This window comes from Lampetra planeri, chromosome 34, assembly GCF_965212315.1.
Source record: "Lampetra planeri chromosome 34, kcLamPlan1.2.h2, whole genome shotgun sequence".
In the NCBI taxonomy this organism is placed as follows: Eukaryota; Metazoa; Chordata; class Hyperoartia; order Petromyzontiformes; family Petromyzontidae; genus Lampetra; species Lampetra planeri.
Genome location: NC_136140.1, coordinates 46,009 through 66,326, shown reverse-complemented (window position 1 = coordinate 66,326; position 20,318 = coordinate 46,009). Strand labels below are relative to the sequence as shown.

General features: G+C 52.0%; 1 protein-coding gene across 1 annotated transcript; it reads left to right on the top strand.

Moving 5' to 3' along the window:
* The first annotated feature begins 4,803 nt into the window (after nucleotides 1-4,803).
* LOC144729945 (FYN-binding protein 1-like) lies at nucleotides 4,804-20,270 on the top strand. The gene is made up of 19 exons (XM_078610373.1): nucleotides 4,804-5,226; nucleotides 5,968-6,130; nucleotides 7,229-7,298; nucleotides 7,549-7,676; nucleotides 8,525-8,577; nucleotides 9,002-9,042; nucleotides 9,285-9,375; nucleotides 10,021-10,183; nucleotides 10,396-10,477; nucleotides 10,652-10,665; nucleotides 10,948-10,996; nucleotides 11,412-11,498; nucleotides 12,202-12,227; nucleotides 12,524-12,572; nucleotides 15,664-15,742; nucleotides 17,358-17,514; nucleotides 18,115-18,157; nucleotides 19,040-19,071; nucleotides 19,384-20,270. The coding sequence occupies exons 1-19, from the start codon at nucleotides 4,804-4,806 to the stop codon at nucleotides 19,389-19,391; spliced, it is 1,758 nt and encodes a 585-aa protein (XP_078466499.1). The 3' UTR covers nucleotides 19,392-20,270.
* Nucleotides 20,271-20,318: the final 48 nt, after the last annotated feature.

Sequence of the window (20,318 nt, the reverse complement as noted above, 5' to 3'; positions counted from 1 at the left end):
AGTTGCACGCACATATATGGACATACACACATACAGCGACTCACACACACACACCGACTCGCACACAGCAATACGTGGACTAAAACACACATTGACGTAAACACACATATGTACTCACACACACATATGGACTAAGAAACACACACATGAACTTACACATACATAGACTGACACACACATAGCCCTACACACGCATACACATATGGACTGTGACACACAGATATCTACTTTAGATACACAGACATGGATTAACACACATATGGACTCACACACAGACGCATTGACTTACACACACACATCGAGTGACACACACATGTATAGACTTACACACACATGTGGACTAACACACACACATATGGACTGACATACACATCGAGGTACACGCACACAAATCGACTGACACACACATGGGCTAACACACACACATAAACACTTTGACGTCCGTTCGAAAAAGACACCCACATGGAGTTAAAGACACGCATGGCTCTACACGCACACACACACACATGGACTCAAAGACACACACATGGACTCACACACACACATATGGACTCAAAGACACACACATGGACTCACACACACATATGGACTCAAAGACACACACATGGACTCGCACACACACATCGACGGACACAGCAATCCCCGATGATGGTACAGCTATCAGTATCGCAGTACTACGTATGAGTAAATAGCGTGACGCAAGCGATGGAAACAATAGAAATGCATTGAAGAAATAAGCAGAAATCACAGACTGGCAGTAGACCGTGGCAGCGTCATAAAAGCGCAGCAAAAAAGGGGAAATTGAGCAACCCAAAAATCCAAAAAGAGTTTTGTGTACACAAACATAATTATTGTAACATGTCAATTTGTTTTATGATGGTAAACAATGAACCTGAGTTGCTATCTGCACACAAACATTATTATTGTAATGTTTGTCAACTAATGTGTTTAACAATAGTAAACAATGGGCTTGAGTTGTTAGCGTAAGAAGCAAGGAAATTTGTACTTATCATAGGCGTGTTGAGGCCTTGTGCCATGCGTAGCCCCCGTCCTGGCCTACATTGGCGAGGCCGCGGAGTTGGCACGTTGCCAGGCTAGGGGCTGGGCCGCTACCCCCCCTCCCCAGCATCCCCTGCCCGTGCAAAAATAATGGTATGTAAGCAGTAAAATATTATCTACGGAGTCTGTAGTATAAACTGGACGCATCGTGTTGGGGGGGGGGGGGGGGCGAAGAGGACATGACACTGTGAAGAAATGTCCGCAGCGTTATGTGTGTATGTGTTGGCTGTAAAACGCGTAAAAGAAAATGTCCCCCGTGAGCTCGAGTGAACTCGCAGCACTTGGTAGGGTCCGTCCCCCCCACGCAATTGTCGTCAGTTGGTATGGTCGATGTCGTGCAATAAGTAAATAATGAATAATAGAAACGGCACAAATGTGTTAATTCAACTACTTTAAAGTTTACGGATGGGAAAACGGAATAGCCTATTCCCACCATGGGGCTTAGGGCATGCCGGCTGGCAAATTATTTCGGTCTTAAACCCCACCGTCCGAGAGCCAAATCCCCCGCAAGCGCGAACGCGCGGAGACTTTTATATATAAGAAGAAGAAGATTTAATACAGTTCTTATTTTAATTTGTATAGTCGTGTACCGAACCACATTATTTAGGTAAGGCTTCTTAAGTATTGAATATCACGGTTTTGGCTTTCGCGTCACTTTCCAAGAACGTAACCCCCAAGATATTCAAGGGTCTCCTGTACTGCCTCCTCTTAGCAGAGCCAAGGTATGGTCCCTCCTCGACGCCGACAGGAATAACGTTTTGCAATCCACCAACCCTCGCTGCTGCCGCTACAGTGCTGGTTTACAGGCGACCACGTGCAGCAGCACCCCCCCCCCCCGCAGCCCAGCAAAGTCCTCCTCCTCGCTCCACCTGGCGACCCACTGCCATTGCCCCGCTCTCCCTCGCAGTAAACACATGCCCCGTACGATCGACTGGTGGGTCACGACAGAAACATCACGTCGATCGGCAGGTCGCATGTGGTGGGGTAAAATGTGGGTATGCCTACCTCTTCCAAGTCGTCTGGTAGGTGTGGAATAGTTTTAGCTCCGCCGAGTGGGTGACCTTCCGCCAGCTGTGACGTGAGCAAGTGTCAGGGCTGTTGGCCCCCGATTCCTCTCCCCCTTTCTCCTCCTCTCCTTCCCTCGCTGCTGCCGTTTCCCCCCTGGCTGACCCTGGGCCACCTCGGGCCATTCACCCCCACTCTCCACGTGCATCCCCTCAAACATTAGTAGGAGACTCCCTTGGCACACCACGGCCCTCGCACGTGTACGCACCGCCACTCAAACGCGATGTCTCCGCTCTCACTACCCCGCACACCAATCACACGCGCTGAATGGGGGGTCAGAGGTCGGAGGGCAGTGACGTCGCTCGTACACGCGCGGCCGCCGTGGGCGGTTGATAGCGCTCGTTTAAAGGGCCGTTGGGGGCGGGTGATCGCGGTGGGTGTGAGCCCGCACGCAGCACGGGTGTCCGCAGCCACAGAACGAAGCGTGCACCCGCGGAAGCACCGACCTCACGTGACGGCGAGCACACACACGCACCACCACGCACTTTCAACACCCCCGTGGGCACACACTAAACCAAAGCCGTATGAATAATTACACGTGTACCCGTGCGAGTCTGCCGTCGCTCACCGTGGGCACACGCTAAACAGTTAACGAAGCGCAAGCGTAATGATGACCGAATAGAGGGTCAGATCCGCGCATTATCCCGTCGTTCACGCCTATGCACACACACGCAGCGCGGAGGTCAGGGGCCACAGGACGAGACGCGCACTCGCGGAGTCCTGCGGGCACAGCGTTTCTTCCACCGGGACGCTGTGCGCCGAGCCATACACGTTACGGCGAGCGCACACACACCACCATGCACTTCCCTCACACTCGTAGAATTCACACGAGGCTGTGATCAATTACTAACGATTTATTCTCGGCGCGTCTGCGAGTCACTCTCACCGAATCAGTGGGAATCAGCAAGGCAGGACTAACCTATCTCCCGATGGTCTGAACCCGGTTTACCTAGTCTGTTAGGACTTAAACTCCTTTTGGCTTTTAAGCTAAATCCCAACTCTCTCTCTTACTCATGGTTCTCCTCGGATGTGTGGGGAGCCGCGGACGGGTGAGGTTGCACAGAGTCCTCCTGGGGCCTGGCTGCGCTGAGACACGTCTCACGGACGTTCCAGTGGCCGGCTAGGTGACTACCCCGATCTCCACTTGAGCAGAAGAGAGCCTCTTGCCCTTTCTACGGCCCTTTTATTGTCACCTACATCAAAGATAACTTGGCGCCGACCCGCTGGCCAATGAGATCGCTGGGCTTTTCCGCCAATCAGATCGCTCACCTGTACTCTAGTTCTACTCGGACCGTTGATCTCAGCGACGTCCACATTTTGCCTTCTACATTAAAGGGGCGACCCGTTTTCTCGCCGTACGTGGCTCCGCCCCCTCTCTGCCCGCTGATCCGTGTGTGTCGTGTGTGTTTTCTATCCGCGGTGGCTGCGTAGCCTCGTCGTGATCCTGTGCTTCCACGTTGATCCACGGCGCCGCAGTGTAATTCAGCCTGGGGAAAGCCTCAGTCAATTCCCTGGCCTCAGGGAAAACCGTGGAGAATGTCCCCCCCTACGAGGGGGGGGGGGCTCCTGGGTGAAAACCTGTGGGTCAGGCGACTTCCCCGCGAGGCTGTATGTGGGGGTGTGCGAGTGTTTGTGTGGCGGGTTGGTGAAGGGGGTCGTAGGTGGGCCGCCCGCAGAGCGGCTTCGCGGCTGCGGCATCACACAAGGCCGTTACAGGGACACACCTGTACCTTTTAACGGAGAACCGGGGAGAAATGTAACCAGCGGTGACTTGGGCTACCATGCGGGTTGTACGTCCATGCGTAGTGCCCATCGGTGTATTCGTTTCTGACATTATACTGGAAACGATTACCGGTGACTGGGAACTGACAGCCGATTATACCAGTAAGCGTGCAACGCACCTCGTGCATGACGCGTGTGGTGTGTGCGTGGCATGCGTGGGGCATGTGGTGTCCATGGCGTGTGTGGGGTGTTCATGGTGTGTGTGGTGTGCGTGTTTCTCAGGCGGCCCCTGACATCAAGAAGCTCATGGCGTGCTTCAACAATGAGGAGGCGGGGGGCGGGGCCACCTCCGTGCCCCAGCCTCTCCTCTCCGCGGGACCCAAACTCTCCGGTTCCTCCCCATTCTTCCCTGGAAGGGGCGGGGCTTCTGCACGAGGGGGTGGTGTGGGGGTTGGCTTCACCGGAAGGGGCGGGGCCAGGTTTGGAGGGGTGGGCGGGGCTTCATTCGAGGTGGGCGGGGCTACAGATGGGGGAGGGGGCTCAGAAGTTGTCAGCGGGGCCAAGTTCGGAAGAGGCGGAGCAAAGTTTGGAGTAGGCGGGGCCTCTGAAGCGGTGGGCGGAGCCAAAATGTGGGGTATGGGCGGAGCTAAGCCAGAAGTGGGAAGGGCCACTGAAGGCGTGGGAGGGGCCAAATCAGGTGTGGGGGAGACGCCGTACGAAGTGAGCGGCCCCTCGGATGGGGCAGGAGGCATGGGAAGGGGCGTGGCCAAATTCGGAGGAGTGAGCGTGGCCAAAGTTTGGGGTGTTGGTGGAGCGAAGTTTGGAGTGGGCGTGCCAATGGACGTTGCAGGCAGAGCCAAACCCGGGGGGAGCGGTGCCTCTAATGAGGCAGATGGAGGTGGCTCATTTGGAGGAAGGGGCGGGGCCAAATTTGAAGGAGTAGGCGGAGCTAAAATTATGACAGGCGGGGCTACGGATGGAGTAGGTGGGGCCAAAGAGGGCGACAACGCGGCCTCCGCCTGCAGCAGCGGCGACGGCGTCGGGGGCGGGGTCAAATTTGGAGGGGGTGGAGCCAAGTTTGGCGGCAACCGGGTGGGCGTGGCCTCGGATGATACGGGCGGAGCTAGGCCCGCAGTGGGAGGGGCCAGCGTTGGGGTGGGTGTCGGCAGGTTTGGCAGCGCGGTGAGCGGGGCAACATCGGGGGTGGGCGGGACTATGCTGGGAGTGGGCGGGGCTCCGCCGGCAGTGTCTCCACTGGCAGCAAAGCTGAGGGCTCAAATCGCGAGTGTGAAGAGTGGAGGGAGGACCGCCGGGAAGGAGGAGGAGGAGGGAGGGGAGAAGAGGTGGAAGAGGGGAGGAGCAGGGACCTCGGGAGGAACGGTGAGAGATTAACATCATCAGCGGTATATATCATCAGCATTCCTTGTACATTTAGGTAGCGCGTTTAACATGTAGGCTTTTGCAACCAATATCAACAATAGAGGGGTTTTTTTTCGGTGAGATCGCGTAAATATAAATGTGTCGTTAAACCCGCCACCAACCGACACAGCCAATAAGTAAGGTTTGTCACGTAAACAGAACTTGCCAATACCGGATTAATTGCTCTTGTGGAAAATGCTATGTGGGTCAGACAGGATGAATGATCAGCACGAGACTAAAAGAACACCAAAGGAATATTAAATACAAATAAAACTGTTTGCAGTGGCAGAACACGCGTTCCAACAAGGACACTCAATTGATTTTGAGTGCTGTGCAAAACTAGTTACAGTGAGGGAAAAAAGTATTTGATCCCCTGCAGATTTTGTACGTTTGCCCACTGACAAAGAAATGATCAGTCTATAATTTTAATGGTAGGTTTATTTGAACAGTGAGAGACAGAACAACAAAAAATGCAGAAAAACTCATGTCAAAAATGTTATAAATTGATTTGCATTTTAATGAGTTTGGGACAGGGAATGCGCCAATATGAGCGACTTGGCCACAAATTATAGCTCAATGAAGTGGCTTATCATGTGGAAATGTATATCAGCCAAACCATCTAGGCGCATAATTCTAAATGTTGAGGGAAAAACCGGAGGACCCGGAAAAAGATCCACCGCTGACACCTTCTCCCCTGCTCAGCTCACACAGGAGGCCAATGGAGGTCCCGCGGGATTCTTGAGGGGGCCTGCACCCCCTCGCAAGATGCTGCCAAAGCCGTTACTGCTTGGCCAGGCGCCAAAGAAACCGGCGCGACCTCCAAGTGTGGAGCTGAGCCGATTCCGGGCTCAAGTGGCCACGCGAGGTAAGAACAGCGGTGGAGGTGGTGATGGTGAGGGTAGTGGAAATGTTGTTGTGGATGATGATAGTGGTGTTGATAGTGGTGGTGGTAATGATAGTGGTGTTGATGATAGTGGTGGTGGTGGTGCCGATGGTGGTGATGTGAGGTATTGGGGGAAGAAAAACTCCTCAGTTCAGATAATATCATGGGGCAAGGTGGGGTTGACCCTGTTGGAGCTGCTATGCCTCAAATATTTGAAGAAGTAGCGACCCCCTGTGAGTGGCAGTCTGAGGTGCCATCTGTTGAACAAGTGCAAAAAGGCGATTCAGCGCCTGAGTCCAGGATAAGCGTCGGGCAGAGATGATCTCCCAAGCAAACTGCTGAGGGAGGGTCGTATTGGTCTCCAGGCTGCTCTGTTTGACATCATTACAATTGTCTGGACACAGGACGGATTCTGCAGGATTGGAATGATGCCCTTGTGGCCCAGGCAAGCTAAGGAGAGGCTTGCAAAGCCCCAATATGGTTTCAGGCTGGGGCGTTCCTGCATGGATGCCATATTCTCCATCCGTCTACTACAGCAGAGGTGTAGAGAATTTAAACAGGACTTCTCTGCCTTATTTACCTGGTCAAAGTCTGATACAATCAATAGACTAGGGCTCTGGGTTATTATTCATGCTTTTGGGGTCCCTGACCCTCTACTCACAATCGTTAATGACCTGCTTCGTAACGCTGTGTGGAAGCTACCTGGCCTATGACTCCACACAAAGCTTTGGGTATTCTTGGCCAGTTATGCCCTCCCTTATTTGTTGTTGTTGTGGTTTATGGTGGTGGTGATGGGGGTGGTGATGGGGGTGGTGATGGTGGTAATGGTGGTGGTACTGCTGCTTCTGCTAATGATGATGGTGCTCATGATAATTATCAATGCTGATGATGCTGGTGATTTTGATGATTCTTATGCTGCTGCTGTTGATTCTGCTGCTGATGGTGGAGATGCTGCTGCTACTACTATTCATATTGCTGCTGATGAATTGTATGGATAATGCTGCTTATGTTAAGCATGCAAAATGGCCGTTCTTTCTCCAGCACAGCATTGTGGGTAACACCCCCCCCCCTCATTGCTAGGAGCAATGGGAGCCACTCCGCCTTCTCTCCCGGCCACCATGACACTCATAACCAAGGCAACGGTCCCAACGTGAGTACCGTACACACAGCCCATTTGTCAATCCACTGCGGGGTGAGGGTCGCTCGACGACGTGAGGGTAGAGTATGCTTTATCTCGCCAGTCAGGGCAATGGAGTGTTTGAGTCACGACAGATTAGGGTTAGAATATGTGGGACTCTATGGGTCTCTATGTGCATCTGTGGGTCTCAGTGTGACACTCCCCAACAGTCTTTTGAGGCTATACGGGGACCTTTGTGTGTGTGTGTGTTTTGTGTGCTCAGGGCGCAACTGGTGGAGGAGAACTATGATGACGTGGAGCTGCCTGGCCCCCCAACCTGGATGATGGGGCCAGCTCTGCCCGGCAGGGGCACCGCACCCCCTCTGCCCACACCGAGACCGGAGGTGCCTGGTACGTGGGGGGCATGCGTGTGCATAAAGACAAAGATCCCCCGTATTGGCTGAATTGACTCTTGGGTCAAGTGCTGTTAGTGAGCACCTATGAAAGCTGGCATGCCACACGAGGGGGTGGTGTGGCCGGAACCACCCCTGCCGCCTTTGTCTCCCCAGTGGTGATGCGTACACATCGCACCAGTTACTGAATCAAGCAAAATATTGCCTCTGATGTTGGACGTGGGGGGAAATTGAACTCGGGTCTCTGAGTTTGTAGCGCAGCGTGCTAACGACTGCACCACTGCTCCCCACTTGCACATACAAATACAAAGCTCCCCATATAGCCTTTAACAGTCTGTTGGGGCAAGTGCTTTCGTGAGCACCTATGAAAGCCGGCACGGAACTCGAAGAGGTGGGTGGCCAGCACCATGCCTGGCTGCCTTTGTCTCCCCAGTGGCGATGTTTACACACCACACCAGGTACTCATTTTGAGGCTGAGTCGTAAGCAGGAATCAAACTGGGGTCGCTGGGTTTGTAGCGCATCACGCTAACTGCTGCGCCACTATTCCACACGTAGTTCCGCAGTAACAGTAGCAGCCTATAGTACCTGTTATACATGGTGGTTGCCCATCTGAGATTCTCCAGGCTCACACCTGCTGAGCTTCCCTGAGCTGGTCAGACATATCCCACCTGATGTCATCTGGGTTTCCTCTCTGCTAATTAATGGTGTCTCCCTGTGATTCCCCGCATGTCCCCGTATCTCCCCGTGTCTCGTTGGGTCCCTATCACGCCATGTCTCCCCTTATCCTCGTGTCTCTCTGTCTCGCCGTGTCTCCCTGTGTCTCCCCATACCCCCCACACTTGCAGCCAGTTCCACCAGAGGCAAAGCCCCGGCCGCCGAAGTCGAGGAGCAGCAGCAGGTAACACAGGGGGCTTTGCGCCCCCTTCCCTACACCCTCGCTCTCGCGCACCCTCACTGGGTTAATGACACCAGTGTTTGTTGTGTTGCCGGTAACTGCGATGACCAAACCGGTTAGCTGCACAACTGTCTCTCGCAGCAAACATGGTGAGTTTGGAATTTAGTGGAGACAAGAAGGCAGCCATCACCACCACTGCTACCACAGCGGTGGCGGTGGTGGTGGTGGGCATCTGAACTGGACTTGCGATCCAGAGGTTGCCGTTTCCATCTCCCGGGGCGGCAGTTGAATCGCACATGCGTGTACATATAAACTCATGTGCACACACGTATGCATATACAAAACAACTCTCACATACACGTATGTGCACGTACGTGTGTGCGCGTACTCTCACTCGGACTCGCCTTGTGTCCTCTCTCTCCCGCAGGACGTGTATGAAGACTTTTATGAAGACTTAGAGGAGAAAAGGTACGCAAAGATCCCCAGTGTAGTTTTCAGTCGACTGTTGAAGCAAGTGCTATGAGCAGGGACACGTGATGGCTAACAAAGAACACGAGGGGATGGGTGGCCAGCACCACGCCCATCATCCCTCCCCTCTGGGGTCTGTAAAATAGTACCAATTTGTGTACAAGAGTGAGTTCACGGGTGAGTGTGCGAGTGTACGGGTGTGCATATAGCCGGGTGATGAGTAAAGTTGTGTGTGTGCTGAGTGAGGAGACGGTGCGTGAACGCACGGAGAGAGAGAAGAAGGAGGCCAAGGAGAGGGAACGGAGAGACACGGAGATGAAGAAGAAATACAAGGTGAGACTAACAGAATTATCAGCAGCAGCAGCATCAGCATGATGGTGGTAGTTGATGTTTATGATGATGGTCATGATTCTAAATAATCTGCTGCTCTTGCTGATGATGAGACTGTTGATGTTCATGTTGATGATGCCTCATTGATAATGGCACTGATGATGGTGTCTCATCATCGTCAGTGTCATCATCAGCAGCAGCCTCGTCAGCAGCATGATCATCAGCAGCTGCCTCATCATCATGATTATAATCTACGTGATGTTGATGCTGATAGCGATGATTATGATGCTGATGATGAAGATATAGAATCACGTATCATCATCAACAGCAGCCTCATGAGAATGACGAAGGTTATGTTGAGTATTTTTGCAGTGAATGCTTTTTAAAAGTAATTTATGAGACAATTTTTTTCACATTAAATTAATTCTATTTCAACGGGCAGTTATTTTTGTCTTGATTTCAATTTGCCTCATTGTTGTGACTCTTCATTTGTTTAGTTTTTGTCGTCTTGGTAACCCAAGTCTCTTTTCCAATGAGACTCGTCTATCTTGGCCTCTTGAGTTCTCACCGGGTTACCCAACATCAACTTGACACTTTATGTTGCTGTGGCTGCTGTGGCTGCTGTTGCTGCTGTTGCTGCGGCTGCAGGTTGGCATCGACACGCCGGCGCTGCACGTGGCCGTGGCGAGCCGCGGCTCCGCCCCGTCCGGCCGCCTCGACCTGGGCGTGCGCCAGGGCGAGCGCGTCGCCGTGCTGCTGCTCACGGGCACCCCCGAGGGCACGTGGGTGGTGAGGAACGAGACGGGGAGCGGTGAGGCGTTCAGCACCCATAGCCACCCACTCGCACAGCCACCCACTCTCACCACTGCCAAGGAAACACGCACACACAAACACATAATTTCCCACTTATTCACCACTCATAAGCAACACTCACTTGTGTAGTTGTGATGGTGGTTAAAGTGGGCCTGGTGGATGTGGTGGTTGTGGTGGTAATGGTTGTACTACTGGTGGTGGTGGTTGTAGTGGGGCTGGTGGAGACTTCTCTGCTGGATCTTGAGATGGACTCAAGCCAAGATATCTATGATGACGTGGCAGAGGAGACGAAGTGAGACGAACATCATCATCACCACCACCATCACTACCACCACCACAACCACCATCACTATACCATCATTATCACCATCATTACGACCTCCACCACCATCATAACCAACACCATCATTACCATCATCACCACCATCGCCATGATCACTGAATGTTTTTTGTTTTTGTTTTTCAGAGCAAATGCTTCCGGTAAGCAAAGTGAGACACGGGAAGACATGGAGGCATTAAGAGTCACGGGGAGACACAGGGAGACATTGAATGATAAAAAGGCTTCACACTTTTTGGCATGAATACAGGTGTTAAGATGTTCAAACACCAATTATACATCAAATGCGAGACATGAGACCCTGTAATTGGAAAATGGGTCCCAGAGTTGTAACCGGAAGGCCAGTTGCATTGATGCTGATGCTGCTGTTGGTGTTGATGACTTAATGGTGTCTGATGATGATGTTGTTGATGATTACGATATAGGTGATCAGTTTCCATCCCCCGACGATGACGAGACAGAATCAGGCAGCAGGTGAGACATGAAGACACGGAGACACTAAGATACGGGTACATGCAGACATGGTGATAAAGAAACAGGCGTACGTGGGGACACGGGGTTATGTGGACACGGACACAAAGAAAACATACTGACATGGGGACGCGGATATGCAGATAAATGCAGACAAGGGGACAAAAGGACACGGGGCTGTGGCGACATTAGGACACATGGAGACACAGCATCACGGGAGTCATGCAGACGAGCGGCAATGCAGAGAAATGTGGATATGGGGACATGGGGACACGGGGACATGGGGACACGGATAAATGGACTGGTTGTTGTGGTAATAGTCGTGGTAGTAGTGGTGGTGGTTGTTGTGTTGGTGATTTTGAGTGAAGGCAGTTGTGGTAGTTGTGGTAGCATTGCTGGTGGTGGTTGTGATTGTGAGTGGTGGAAAGGGGAAGACCTGGAAAATCTTCAAAGGCATCAACCTGAGACGTGATAAGAAGAGAAGCGTAAAGAAACAGGAAGAGGAGTGAGACTCACTCACCCACTCCTTCTCCACCCACCCACTCACTGCTCACCACTAACTCACCACTCATCACTAACTCACCACACCACCCACCACCCAATCACCACTAACATGCCACTCACTCACCACTCGCACACGACTCGTTCACCACTCACACATTGCTCACTGTTGAATCACTGCTCACTCACCACTTACTGCTAACTAATCAATCAATCACCACACACACACCACTCTCCACTAACACACCACTCGCATACCACTCAATGTGTCCCTGTGTGTCCCTGTGTCTCAATGTGCTTCTGGATGTCTCAGTGTGTCCCAGTCTGTAGCTGTGTTCCAATATTGGGAGTGATAGCTACAAACCTGGCGACACGGGTTCAATTCTCCGATTATCTAAACTGGTCCTGGGCCTCCCCTAGGTTGACTCAGCTTCAATGAGTACCTGGTGCGGTGTGTGGGGAGACAAAGATGTCTGGACGTGGTGCTGGCCACCCACTCCCTCGTGTGCCGTGTTGGCCTTCACAGGTGCTCGCTAGCAACACTTGCCCCAAAACTCTGTTCAGGCTATATGGGGGATCTTTGTCTTGTCTTGTGTCTCAATATGTCCCTGTGTCTCCATGTGTTTCTGTCTCCATTTCTTTATGTGTCCACTTGCCTCCCTGTGTTCCTGTGCCTCAATGTGTCTTTGTGTTTCGTCTCCTCGCAGAGATCAAGACGTCCCTCCAGGAGACGGTGAGTGTCTCTGGGTCTCCTTGTCCCCGTGTCTCCAGGTCCCTCTGTCTCCGTGTCTCGATGTGTCTTTGTCTCAAAGTGTCTCTCTGTGTATGTGTCTATGATCCTAATCTCTCTTTGTCTCTGTGATTATCAAGATTAGATTCCATGCTTTAATTTCTCCATATCCCCGTGTTTCTGTTTTTCTTCGTGTCTCCATGAATCTTTGTGTCCCCGTGTATCTCCGTGTGTCTCCATGTATCATAGTGGACGAGGTTCACGTTGTGCTGGCTGTGTCTCCGCGTGTCTCCATGTAGATGAGGTGTATGATGACGTGGAGTCTCAGGATTTGCGTCTCTCAGTCAGGTGATGCCACTCATTACTCACTCATTACTGCTTCTTGTGTTTAGTTGTCCTTGCCCTGAAACACGGCAAAGCTATTTCTTTCGCCGTTGCTGATCATTGTTACAACGCTGTGGGCTCTCATGATATTGTTTTTTTCCGAGACCAAGGTGCTCTGCAAACCGTTTGGCTACCATCAAAGGTTTGTTCATGAAGCCATCCAGATATACAAACACAGACGTACCTTCAACCGTGAAGATGGGTACACATTGAGCAATCATTGGAAAGATGTTATTAACCAGGTAAAAAAATATTTAACTGCGCATAGTTGTCCCATCTTATTTAACAGGTACTAGTCTATTTACCAGAGGTGTGGACTCGAGTCATGTGACTTGGACTCGAGTCAGACTCGAGTCATGAATTTGATGACTTGCGACTCGACTTGGACTTGCATAACAATGACTTTGTCCCACCTATGAGATGTGGACTCGAGTCATGTGACTTGGACTCGAGTCAGACTCGAGTCATGAATTTGATGACTTGCGACTCGACTTGGACTTGCATAACAATGACTTTGTCCCACCTCTGCTATTTACCGAGTCAATTGCATCCCCAGCGTTTAGCAGCGCTGACATTTTGCTTTGGGTGCCAACATCGACTGTAACTGCAGTCGTCGCTGCGTCGCCCCCCCCCGCTTCTCTCCCTCAACCTCTCGCTTCTAGCCCCGCCCACTTCCCCCCCCCCCCGCGCTTCTCTCCCTCAACCTCTCGCTTCTAGCCCCGCCCACTTCCCCCCCCCCCCCCGCTTCTCTCCCTCAACCTCTCGCTTCTAGCCCCGCCCACTTCCCCCCCGCGCTTCTCTCCCTTAACCTCTCACTTCTAGCCCCGCCCACTTCCCCCCCCCCCGCTTCTCTCCCTCAACCTCTCGCTTCTAGCCCCGCTCACTTCCCCCCCCCCGCGCTTCTCTCCCTTAACCTCTCACTTCTAGCCCCGCCCACTTCCCCCCCCGCGCTTCTCTCCCTCAACCTCTCGCTTCTAGCCCCGCCCACTTCCCCCCCGCGCTTCTCTCCCTCAACCTCTCACTTCTAGCCCCGCCCACTTTCCCCCCCCCCGCGCTTCTCTCCCTCAACCTCTCGCTTCTAGCCCCGCCCACTTCCCCCCCCCGCGCTTCTCTCCCTCAACATCTCACTTTTAGCCCCGCCCACTTCCCCCCCCCCCGCGCTTCTCAACCTCTCGCTTCTAGCCCCGCCCACTTCCCCCCCCCCGCGCTTCTCTCCCTCAACATCTCACTTCTAGCCCCGCCCATTTCCCCCCCCGCGCTTCTCTCCCTCAACCTCTCGCTTCTAGCCCCGCCCACTTCCCCCCCCCCGCGTTTCTCTCCCTCAACCTCTCGCTTCTAGCCCCGCCCATTTCCCCACCCCCGCGCTTCTCTCCCTCAACTTCTCGCTTCTAGCCCCGCCCACTTCCCCCCCCCCCGCGCTTCTCTCCCTCAACCTCTCACTTCTAGCCCCGCCCACTTCCCCCCCGCGCTTCTCTCCCTTAACCTCTCACTTCTAGCCCCGCCCACTTCCCCCCCCCCCCGCTTCTCTCCCTCAACCTCTCGCTTCTAGCCCCGCCCACTTCCCCCCCGCGCTTCTCTCCCTCAACCTCTCACTTCTAGCCCCGCCCACTTCCCCCCCGCGCTTCTTTCCCTCAACCTCTCGCTTCTAGCCCCGCCCACTTCCTCCCCCCCCCGCGCTTCTCTCCCTCAACCTTTCGCTTCTAGCCCCGCTCACTTCCCCCCCCCCCGCGCTTCTCTCCCTTAACCTCTCACTTCTAGCCCCGCCCACTTCCCCCCCCCCCGCTTCTCTCCCTCAACCTCTCGCTTCTAGCCCCGCCCACTTCCCCCCCGCGCTTCTCTCCCTCAACCTCTCACTTCTAGCCCCGCCCATTTCCCCCCCCGCGCTTCTCTCCCTCAACCTCTCGCTTCTAGCCCCGCCCACTTCCCCCCCCCGCGCTTCTCTCCCTCAACCTCTCGCTTCTAGCCCCGCCCATTTCCCCACCCCCGCGCTTCTCTCCCTCAACTTCTCGCTTCTAGCCCCGCCCACTTCCCCCCCCCCCCGCGCTTCTCTCCCTCAACCTCTCACTTCTAGCCCCGCCCACTTCCCCCCCGCGCTTCTCTCCCTCAACCTCTCACTTCTAGCGCCGCCCATTTCCCCCCCCGCGCTTCTCTCCCTCAACCTCTCGCTTCTAGCCCCGCCCACTTCCACCCCCCCCCCGCGCTTCTCTCCCTCAACCTCTCGCTTCTAGCCCCGCCCACTTCCCCCCCCCCGCGCTTCTCTCCCTCAACATCTCGCTTCTAGCCCCGCCCACTTCCCCCCCCCCCCGCGCTTCTCAACCTCTCGCTTTTAGCCCCGCCCATTTCCCCCCGCCGCGCTTCTCTCCCTCAACCTCTCGCTTCTAGCCCCGCCCACTCCCCCCCCCCCACACAGTCTCACGTCCCAGTGCCTGACGTCCACACTTATTTAAACTCCTTAGCCCCGGCATTTCTCCCACTTTAGTAAAAACTTTCTAGCTGTGATTTTCACACCTGATGATGATTGCTTGTGTTGCAATCGAAACGTCGTGATTTAATTAACTTTTATTTTTATTTCTTATTTTTATTTTTACCGACGTGACTTTACCGAAAGAACCAAAGAGTATGGATCTTTGCAGTCACGAAAACTTCAAATCTAGAATTCATAACAAAGACAAAGATCCCCCATGTAGTCTCTTAACAGACTGTTGGGGCAAGTGCCGTTCGCAAGTAGCACCGATGAAGGCTGGCACGGCACACGAGGGGGGGGGGGTGACCAGCACCATATCTGGCCACCTTTGTCGACCTAGGGCAGGCCGAGGAGCGGTTCAGATTATCGCCGCTGGTGTTTGCCGTGAGGTGGGTATCGAATTCGTGTCGCCGGGTTCATAGTGCAGCGCGCTAATTGCTGCACCACCGCTCCCCACTGCCACACACACTGCAGGACAGGCCACACATACAGACACCTGAGTTGGGAATCGAACCCAGGCTGTTCTTGCTGCGAGGTGCGAGTGTCACCACTGTGAGATAATGAGATGCGATGACGTTGCTGGTGCTGCAGGAAGGAAGACAAGAAGGCAGAAGAGAAGATGAGAAAAATAAGAGAGCGGGAAGAGAGGGAGGCCCGGAAAAAGTTTAAGGTGATAGTCAAGTACAATTCATTTTTTTTATTGGTATCTTTCTGGCATAAATCTGCCATCCCAGGCACAATTATATCAAACACACAAAATCATACAGCAAACAATATTTTAGAAAGCATAACATTAAAAAAATTCCATTTAAAGAGCATGAAACTATTCGTAAGTTCTTAAAATAATTCCTTACCACCATCACCACCATCCTCACCACGACCATCCCCGCATACCAGATGTGGTTGCGAGTTATTAAAAGCCGCATGGCCAGGAGTCAGAGCCATTCCTTGTTCACCTTGGGGCGCGACATAGATCTACTCTGGCTCCCACATTATGAAACATCTTCGACCACGTAGTTCGAGAAACTTCCCATGGCTGTACTAGTCGAATTTCCATCTGGAAGAGACACAATGGGAGGCTGATCGATGCCCGGGTGGGATCAAGGGATGGCCCCACCTGGGCATACCATGTTCATCAGCATACCATGTTTTGTATGCTGATCATCTGGTAATTACTGCCACTCTGAGAAGGAGTTGGAGGTTCTGCTGCTGAACCTGGAGTGTTCCACTAAAAGGTGGGGCCTTACCATCAGTCGCACCAAAACGAAGTACCTGCTTGGGTATTTTGTGACATCCAATACTCCATCCCCTCAACTCCCAATGAGCGATGGGGCAGTTGCGAAGAGTGGATAATTTTTTCATTACCTGGGCAGTGTGTTTATGACCAACTCCACTTTGGCAACAGAGGTGTCACTCTGAATCAGCAGAGCAGCATTATCTTTCATCAGCTGTGTAACGCTGTGTGGAATTTACCAAGTATGTCACTCCACACGAAGCTCCAGGTCTTCTCGGACAGTTATGCCCTCCCTTCGCTCTGCTTGCACAACGTAGAAACCTCTAATGGAACAGCTGCGGCAGTGAGAAACGAAGGGTGGCCTGCACATGATCCATCTTGGGTTTAACCAGGCTGCAGTGTGAGGAGCTCACAAATTCTTGAAAGATCTGAACAAATTCCCGTCATTGAGCTCCGGCAGGTGAGGTTGCACTGGCTGGATCATGTAGCCCACATGCCGAGCCACCACATGCTCAAGCAACTTGTGTTTGGCCAGATAGAGGGGCTGAACAGGCATGGCATGGGCTGGAGAAGAGATGGACTGAGAGGATGTGGAGCTGAGCGGACTTGCCGAAGACAGGTAACCAAACGGTGACAAGATTGGCCTCTATGGAGGAGGGGTGTGACGGACGCTTCTGGGAAATCGGAGGCAGTCGCCCCTCCAGCTACAGTGGAGGGCAGAGGAGTGACACTCACAACAATGATTGGAGTGCAGTGCAGCATGTTTGAAAAGTAGGGGGCACAGGTGGTACATCTGTCAGACATCTCAGTCAACCCGTAGCAACTGGGTCTGACCCGTGACCTGTCAGCGAGCCTTTTGCACTTCACGTGGCCTTGGAGTGCACCTGGCATGGCACAAGCGCCGTGGTGACATCAGGACCCACCACTTAGTGGTGATCGGCGTTTGTTGTGGTGGTAGTTATAGTAATTGTTGTGATGCTGGTGATTATAGTGATTGTTGTGGTTATAGTGGATGGTGTGGTGATTATAATAGTTGTTGTGGTGGTTGCAGCTTTCTGGTGACCTCCCCACACTCTCTGTGGTCTCGCTGCTCCGTGACTTCCGACCCTTGGGGCGCCTTGACCTCTCGGGGTCAAAGGGCGACACCTTTGACCTCGTACAAAACACGGATGAGATGCGGGCACTGTGCCGCAACCGCCTGGGAAAATGTGAGCATGTAATCACACGCAACCACGAACAAACGCACGCCACCACAAGCAATCACAAAGAATCGCGAGTAACCACACGTAACCACGACCAACACTTGAACAACAACACAAGTGTTGCTTGCTTGAGGGCACACTTGCGGTCGATGCGAGTGATTTGTATTCGGCAAAGGAAGAGACAGTGACACCAACTCTCTGTCACTGAGAGAGTCAAAGTGGCCCTAAGTAGCGTCGCTGTGGAGAATATACGCACCATGACCGATGTGCAGACAGGGCTGAGTCCGCTTTCCATGTCCGTCGCTCCGCATGTTAAAAACAAGGGGCGTTCTTTATACACCTCGTCAGCCGCATGGCCTTCTGGGATTGAATTAATTTGGCAGCATTTATTCAGCACAGGCAAAAATCTTCAGAAAAGGCTGCTGTTTGGCAGTTGCGGTTGAACCACAGCGGAGTTTCCCGAAGTGCGGAAATGAGGGATGAAGTGTGACACAAATCACGTTTAAGTGCATGCAGCCACGATAAATCATGCGCAACTACAAGTAGTCACAAGCAATCAATCAGAGGCAGTACCTCAACGTTGACCCTGTGTTTCTGTGTCTTCAGATGGGTATATTCCCAGAGAGCACTTATCTCAACCGGACCAAGAGTGAGAAGCACAACAATCACAACCAAAGCAACCACAATCGCTACAAGCAGCACATCCACAATGGCCAGACATAAGCGCAGCAACAACCAAAAGCACTATCACAACCACCATCGATACAATCAGGGGCGGTTTTTTCATTAGGGCGATTGGGCGACGCACCACCAATGTCATTCAACCACAGAGTCATGCTAGCCGTCACTGTGCCTCTGGATATAGTCCAATCAGCGTCATGTCACGTTCTGTGGAGTACCGCCTCTTTTTGGGCGATTTCACTCTGGCTGAGAATCGCCCAGAGTGTTCCCATAGACTTACATTCAAAGATGTTTTTTTTCGAATGGGGGGCGCTGCAATGCATTCTCTATGGCTTCCGGGAGGGCTCGCACTAACGTGCTTACGTCATCATACGTAAGCACGTTTCATCCAACAATATTATTTATCGCCACCTAGTGGAATCTTTAATAAAAGAGACTTGAGTGGATTGTATTGATAGTGAGTATAGAAACAAACAAGATGTATTCTAAGAGTCACTTTATTTTTCATTAATATTAAATAAGTGAAGTTGCCTTTACATGCTTAAGCTGTTAATTTATCCTTTGCATGGGTGGACCTTATCCTTATAAATCATCCAGACATTTGCCCCCCCTGAGAGATTTTGCAGGAGCCGCCACTGGATACAATAACTACAACCATGGATACAATAACTACAACCAATGTGAATACGACCACAACAATCACAAACAAACACAACCTCCGAGGCTGCTCAGTTTCACTTGATACGAGGAGACACTCTCACTGGGATTGAAGGGGAGTCAGACAAGGAAACTCTCTGTGGGATTGGGCGTTATGGACACGTAAAAACTGGCCTTCCTGTTTTTATTGCAGGGACTCTGACATCTACGACAATTTGGATGAAGGTAAAATTATCATCATGATCATCATCAATAAAACCATCACTACCATCAACCACCATTACTATTACCACCTCCATCACTACTACCACCATAACCAACACCACCATCATTATCAGCATCATCACCACCATAACTATCACATTCACCACCACTAACACCACCATCGTCATCACCATAATCGCCATCATGACCACCGATTTGCACGGTTGGCTACATACAGTGCAAAAAAGGTCAACATACATAGACCATCATCATCACCAATACCAATATCACCTCCACCCTCACTCTCACTTTTTGATGGCGTTTCCTTTGCAGATCCTTGATCTTTGCTTTGATGTCATCGAGGTCCATCATGGACAGCTTCTCTAATGATCGCGTCACTGGATCCTCACCACTGCTCTCTGACTGATGTGTGGGACTGGGCAACTTCTCGGTCGACTCAATCAAACCGAGAAGCTACTATACATGACATACATACTATATACACACTCCGATGCTTGTACGAGGCTAGGTGCGGACACACAAAACATATCATCAGGCATTGTCAGTCCACTGCTGGATGAAGGGCTCCCCAATCCAGTGCCATTTGCCACTGCCTGGTAATGCAACGACCCATCTAGCTCCTAGTATACATGTCAATTTAAAATGCTCCATCTCCAAGATAGGTGTTCCTCCTTTGGCTGCATTTCTTTACCCGCCTCGACCACAGAACATCTTCCCTTCCGGCTGTGACGAATCCTGCCCAAGCCCATTTGCTTCTCATAACAGTTGACGTGATGTCTCTAACCTTTGGCGTTTTCTCTAATCCACGTGTTCCTCTCTCCTTTTTCTCAGTGTAATTCTGAGGAGGCACACCTCTCCATACGTCTGTGCACTCTTCAGTTTTTGTTCCATTTTCTATACCAGTGTCCATGTTTTTGATCCGTGCGTCATAGTGGGTAATGTGTAACAATTGAAATCCATCTTCTCTCGGCATTGCCTCGTTGTGTGGGAGAGACGGGCAGGGTGCATTCACCCAGCTCTTGGAGATGTCCCAGAACCAAGGATGACCCCTCCATGTGAACCCAGCCATTCATTAACACTTCTCGCCTTTCTGACGATTATGAATGTGACATCGCTGTGAAACTAACTTTGACAATCTAATTTATCCAAATGTTTTATGGATTTTACTGTGAACTCTGTAGTAAATTCTTTACTAATAATTGCGTCAGTGTCTTTAAGCCGCGTAATATTGTTTCATTTTTATTATA